The sequence below is a fragment of the Camelina sativa genome, chromosome 3 (assembly GCF_000633955.1).
Source record: "Camelina sativa cultivar DH55 chromosome 3, Cs, whole genome shotgun sequence".
Lineage (NCBI taxonomy): Eukaryota > Viridiplantae > Streptophyta > Magnoliopsida > Brassicales > Brassicaceae > Camelina > Camelina sativa.
In genome coordinates this window covers 8,706,451-8,712,964 of record NC_025687.1, presented here as the reverse complement: position 1 = coordinate 8,712,964, position 6,514 = coordinate 8,706,451, and the positions used below count along the sequence as shown (strand labels likewise).

Here is a 6,514-nt window from a genome sequence, read left to right as displayed (position 1 = left end):
GATTTTTCTTTTTTTTTTTTTTTTTTTTTTTTTTTTTTTAGAGTTTTGATTTATTCTATTTCTTCAAAACTTGGAGTCAGCAGAAAAGCCACAAATCTAGTTCTGCTTTTCTATCACTGTATTTAATGGAAGTGGTTGAAACATCATTAATGCCATAACTTTTCATGAGCAAAATATGCAAAGATTTGAATATGTTTTTTTTTTGTGTGTGTTGGTGTTGTTGTTGTGATGAACAGGAGAGAAGAAGCCAATCAATTCTCAACTATGGCACGCTTGTGCAGGGCCTTTGGTTTCATTACCTCCTGTGGGAAGTCTTGTAGTTTACTTCCCTCAAGGACATAGCGAGCAAGTATGTTCCAAACCCCCAACAATCTTATTAGAGAATTGAAACCTTTTGATAGCAATCTGAGTAGTTATGTTCTATGAACCCCTTTTTCAGGTTGCAGCATCGATGCAGAAGCAAACAGATTTTATACCAAATTACCCAAATCTTCCTTCTAAGCTGATTTGCTTGCTTCACAGTGTTACATTACATGTAAGCCTCTTTTTTTTTTTGCCTCCAACTTGTGTAATCAATAGCAGAGAGAGAAGAAGAAGAAGCACTAATCATAATTAACTTGTGAATTATGAGTAACTTGTTCACAAGAAAAAAAATATATATTAACTTGAGAATTCTGAATCAGGCTGACACCGAAACCGATGAAGTCTATGCACAGATGGCTCTTCAACCGGTGAATAAGGTCTGAATCTTCAATCTCCATGAGTTTAGCTTGAGGTGGTGTCTTGGTTTTAAAGTTGACAACTTTAGAAGCTGATCATGCTTGATTATCAAATGTGTACAGTATGACAGAGAAGCATTGCTAGCTTCTGACATGGGTCTGAAACTAAACAGACAGCCTACTGAGTTTTTCTGCAAGACTCTTACAGCGAGTGACACAAGCACTCACGGTGGATTCTCTGTACCTCGTCGTGCAGCTGAGAAAATATTCCCTCCTCTTGTATGTCTCTTGATCAAAGCTACTCTCAAACTGTTCTTGTTTCTCTTGATTCATCTTTTGAATTTGTTATGCTAAAAGTTCTGTGGATGCTCAAATATAGGAGTTCTCTATGCAACCGCCTGCACAAGAGATTGTAGCCAAAGATTTACATGATACTACATGGACTTTTAGACATATCTATCGAGGTTTGAATCATCTCAAGATTGGTTTATTAGTCGAAAATATTAAAAACTTCAACCTGATTTGTTTTCTTTGCTGTGATCTGTTTTCAGGCCAACCAAAAAGACACTTGCTTACCACAGGTTGGAGCGTTTTTGTTAGCACAAAGAGACTATTTGCGGGTGATTCAGTTTTGTTTGTAAGGTATGAGTCATACTTTGATCAAAACACTAAGCAGAAATGGACTTTGGACTTTCCTCTTCTCATAAGGGCTTTTGGGTTTAAATACTATTTTGCAGAGATGAGAAATCACAGCTGATGTTGGGTATACGACGTGCAAATAGGCAAACTCCGACCCTTTCCTCATCGGTCATATCCAGTGACAGTATGCACATTGGGATTCTTGCAGCTGCAGCTCATGCTAATGCCAACAGTAGCCCTTTCACCATCTTCTTCAATCCAAGGGCAAGTCCTTCAGAGTTTGTAGTTCCTTTAGCCAAATACAACAAAGCTTTGTACGCGCAAGTATCTCTGGGGATGCGATTCCGGATGATGTTTGAGACTGAAGATTGTGGAGTTCGCAGATATATGGGAACGGTCACTGGTATCAGTGATCTTGACCCTGTAAGATGGAAAGGCTCACAATGGCGTAATCTTCAGGTAATGTATATTAGAGTTATGCTAAACTCTTTTTGGTGCTCATTTCTTCTGAATATGNTTCCCTCCTCTTGTATGTCTCTTGATCAAAGCTACTCTCAAACTGTTCTTGTTTCTCTTGATTCATCTTTTGAATTTGTTATGCTAAAAGTTCTGTGGATGCTCAAATATAGGAGTTCTCTATGCAACCGCCTGCACAAGAGATTGTAGCCAAAGATTTACATGATACTACATGGACTTTTAGACATATCTATCGAGGTTTGAATCATCTCAAGATTGGTTTATTAGTCGAAAATATTAAAAACTTCAACCTGATTTGTTTTCTTTGCTGTGATCTGTTTTCAGGCCAACCAAAAAGACACTTGCTTACCACAGGTTGGAGCGTTTTTGTTAGCACAAAGAGACTATTTGCGGGTGATTCAGTTTTGTTTGTAAGGTATGAGTCATACTTTGATCAAAACACTAAGCAGAAATGGACTTTGGACTTTCCTCTTCTCATAAGGGCTTTTGGGTTTAAATACTATTTTGCAGAGATGAGAAATCACAGCTGATGTTGGGTATACGACGTGCAAATAGGCAAACTCCGACCCTTTCCTCATCGGTCATATCCAGTGACAGTATGCACATTGGGATTCTTGCAGCTGCAGCTCATGCTAATGCCAACAGTAGCCCTTTCACCATCTTCTTCAATCCAAGGGCAAGTCCTTCAGAGTTTGTAGTTCCTTTAGCCAAATACAACAAAGCTTTGTACGCGCAAGTATCTCTGGGGATGCGATTCCGGATGATGTTTGAGACTGAAGATTGTGGAGTTCGCAGATATATGGGAACGGTCACTGGTATCAGTGATCTTGACCCTGTAAGATGGAAAGGCTCACAATGGCGTAATCTTCAGGTAATGTATATTAGAGTTATGCTAAACTCTTTTTGGTGCTCATTTCTTCTGAATATGTTCCTGAATCCTTCTTCATGGTTTAAACAGGTAGGATGGGATGAATCAACAGCTGGAGATAGGCCAAGCCGAGTATCCATATGGGAAATCGAACCTGTCATAACTCCTTTTTACATATGCCCTCCTCCATTTTTTAGACCTAAGTACCCGAGGCAACCGGGAATGCCAGGTGAGTTTTATTGCTTTCCATCTTCTTCTTTTTCCATAGATCTTTGACTAGTTTTCAGAGACTAACCGTGGAGGTTTGTTGCAGATGACGAGCTGGACATGGAAAACGCTTTCAAAAGAGCAATGCCTTGGATGGGAGAAGAATTTGGGATGAAAGACGCACAGAGTTCGATGTTCCCTGGTTTAAGTCTGGTTCAATGGATGAGTATGCAGCAAAACAATCCATTGTCAGGTTCTGCTACTCCTCAGCTCCCGGCCGCGCTCTCATCTTATAACCTACCAAACAATTTTGCTTCCAACGACCCTTCCAAGCTGTTGAACTTCCAATCCCCAAACCTCTCTTCCGCAAATTCCCAATTCAACAAACCAAATACGGCTAACCATATCAGCCAACAGATGCAAACACAACCAGCCAATGCGAAATCTCAACAGCAACAACTACAGATGTCACACCAACAGCTGCAGCAACAAGGGATTTATAACACAGGTTCCATTAACAATGGTGTGAATGCTGTTGCTAACCAAGTCTCTAGTCAAAATCCACACCAATCTACTGGATTCTCTCAGTCGCAGCTTCAGCAACAGTCAATGCTCCCTAATGGTGCTAAAATGACACACCCGAACATAAACTCAGCGGGGAATAAAGGCTCGTCCCAAATGACATCATTTGCACAAGAATTGCAGTTTCAGCAACAACTGGAATTGCATAACAGTAGCCAATTATTAAGAAACCAGCAAGAACAGTCCTCTCTGCATTCACTACAACAATCTCTGTCCCAAAATCCACAGCAGCTCCAAATGCAACAACAATCGCCAAAACCAAGTCCTTCACAACAGCTTCAGTTGCAGCTACTCCAGAAGCTACAGCAGCAGCAGCAACAGCAGCAGTCAATTCCTCCAGTAAGTTCATCCTTACAGCCACAGTTATCGGCGTTGCAGCAGACACAAAGCCATCAATTGCAACAACTTCTGTCGTCTCAGAATCAGCAGCCCTTGGCGCATGGTAATAACAGCTTCTCAGCTTCAACTTTCATGCAGCCTCCACAGATTCAGGTGAACCATCAGCAACAGGGACAAATGAACAACAAACCTCTTGTAGCCCCCGGAAGATCACATTCTGGTCACACAGATGGAGAAGCTCCTTCTTGTTCAACCTCACCTTCCGCCAATAACACCGGGCATGATAATGTTTCACCAACGAATTTCCTCAGCAGAAATCAACAGCAAGGACAAGGTGTATCTGTATCTGCATCTGATTCTGTCTTTGAGCGTGCGAGCAATCCGGTTCAAGAGCTTTATGCAAAAAACGACAGCCGGATCAATCAAGGCCTAGTGAATTTGAAGAGTGCTGGTGAACAGTTCAAATTTAAAGGCGCAGTAACAGATCAAATCGATGTATCCACAGCGGGAACAACGTATTGTCCTGATGTTGTTGGCTCTGCACAGCAGCAACAGACTTTCCCACTACCATCATTTGGTTTCGATGGAGATTGCCAATCTCATCATCCAAGAAACAATTTAGCTTTTGCTAGTAATCTCGAAGCCGTAACTCCTGATGCTCTGTATTCTCAAAAGGACTTTCAAAACTTGGTTCCCAACTATGGCAACGCACCAAGAGACATTGAGACAGAGCTATCCAGTGCTGCAATCAGTTCTCAGTCATTTGGTATTCCCAGCATCCCCTTTAAGTCAGGATGTTCAAATGAAGTCGGTGGCATCAATGATTCAGGCATCATGAATGGTGGTGGACTCTGGCCTAATCAGACTCAACGAATGCGAACATATACAAAGGTTAGAAATCTTTGTCTCCATTTCCAAAGCTATAATCTTTTGCCTCTTAAGCTTTGAATGTTAAATGCTGAAAGTTGTTAATCTTAATACTTGAAGGTTCAAAAACGAGGGTCAGTAGGAAGATCAATAGATGTTACCCGTTATAGCGGCTATGATGAACTCAGGCATGACTTAGCAAGAATGTTTGGCATCGAAGGACAGCTCGAGGATCCGCTAACCTCTGACTGGAAACTCGTCTACACTGATCATGAAAACGATATATTACTCGTTGGTGATGATCCTTGGGAGTAAGTTCCAGACCTTAAAGTTCTCTCTATATCAATCAAAAGATTCAACAACAGCTCTTAGAAAAAGAAAAAAGAAATCTCAGAATAAACCAAGAATCCACAATTCCTGATAATGCTTGTCTGTTTGTTTTGCTCAGGGAGTTTGTGAACTGCGTGCAAAACATAAAGATACTATCATCAGCAGAAGTGCAGCAAATGAGCTTAGACGGAGATCTTGCAGCTATCCCGGCCACAAACCAAGCCTGCAGTGAAACAGACAGCGGAAATGCTTGGAAAGTACATTATGAAGACACTTCTGCTGCAGCTTCATTCAACAGATAGAAAAAAAAAGATGCACATAGACCAGATCAACTTACATCGAGATCATTCCAGGCCATCGCAAAGTACAGCTTTTTTTTAATGTGTACTGCAAACAACAAACTAAGAAGAAGATGAAGAAGAAGAAGAAGAAGAAGACGATAGATACTGCAAGGTATATATACATTTTTATAGGACAGTGATTTGATTTTTCATTCTAACTTGAGATGTTGTTGTACTTTCTTGCTTCCATATTTATATATGTATGCTTGACAAAAAAAAAAACAAAAGAGAACAAGTCAATGTAGTAATATTGTAATGTAACTAAAAACAATCATCTTCACTAATGATTAATCTTTGTTTCCTTTCTTCTTCTCTTCAATGTCTACTCTTCTTCTAGACTCAGAGGCCCGAGAATATTCAACGTTGACAACGAAAGAGGAGATAATAAAGTTGAATCACGTGAAAAACAAGGACAAGTAGAAGAAAACCCAAACACAAACAGTCTCCGAGAGTAACCCCGCGTGACTACTACTGACCACCACACAATAAGACTAAGGCCTCTTGAAAAATCCGCCACGTGTCCATTCGCACCTGACACTTTGCGGCGTTTTATTTGATCCTCCCCACTTTAGAAAGTACATACGCGCTCCCATTGACCTTTAGAGTTTTTGACTTTCTTTTTCTTTTGGTTTCTTTACGCGCCATAAAAAGTCAAAAACTCACTCTTTATTCACTCGTATAAATACATTTCTAAAGCCGCCAAACTGTATCAATCCAATTCGAATCAACACCACTGAGACACACCGAAGAAACCACAAAGCTAGCTAACTTGAATACTGAAAGAAACAGATCTAAACCGGAAATAGAGAAATCGTACCGTTACCGAACCGGATTGATGGATGGATCTTCTTCTTCTTCGATGCAGTCAAAGTACAAAGGAGTGAGGAAGAGGAAATGGGGCAAATGGGTTTCAGAGATCAGACTTCCCAACAGCAGAGAACGTATCTGGCTTGGCTCTTACGACACTCCCGAGAAGGCGGCGCGAGCCTTCGACGCAGCTCTTTACTGCCTCCGAGGCAACAATGCAAAGTTCAATTTCCCCGATAACCCTCCGGTGATCTCCGGCGGAAGAAACTTATCGCGGTCGGAGATACGAGAATCGGCTGCGAGGTTCGCTAACTCGGAGGAGGAGGACTCGAGCGTTC

General features: G+C 41.1%; 1 protein-coding gene across 3 annotated transcripts in view; it reads left to right on the top strand.

The window, feature by feature from the left end:
* Positions 1–6,151, top strand: part of LOC104776036 (auxin response factor 19-like) — a 6,899-nt gene extending 748 nt beyond the window's left edge. Inside the window, exons 2-12 of one of the 3 annotated variants that reach the window (XM_010500031.2) lie at positions 237–349; positions 440–535; positions 684–740; positions 843–998; positions 1,099–1,183; positions 1,271–1,361; positions 1,457–1,817; positions 2,794–2,932; positions 3,017–4,722; positions 4,819–5,009; positions 5,147–5,677. In XM_010500031.2, coding sequence (XP_010498333.1) covers positions 237–349; positions 440–535; positions 684–740; positions 843–998; positions 1,099–1,183; positions 1,271–1,361; positions 1,457–1,817; positions 2,794–2,932; positions 3,017–4,722; positions 4,819–5,009; positions 5,147–5,330 — 3,179 coding nt within the window. In that variant the 3' untranslated portion in view covers positions 5,331–5,677. Of the gene's footprint in view, positions 1–236; positions 350–439; positions 536–683; positions 741–842; positions 999–1,098; positions 1,184–1,270; positions 1,362–1,456; positions 1,818–1,881; positions 1,888–1,918; positions 2,073–2,159; positions 2,251–2,345; positions 2,707–2,793; positions 2,933–3,016; positions 4,723–4,818; positions 5,010–5,146; positions 5,678–5,706 lie in introns of those variants that run through there. The other 2 variants (XR_766092.1, XM_010500030.2) reach the window with 2 other exon arrangements.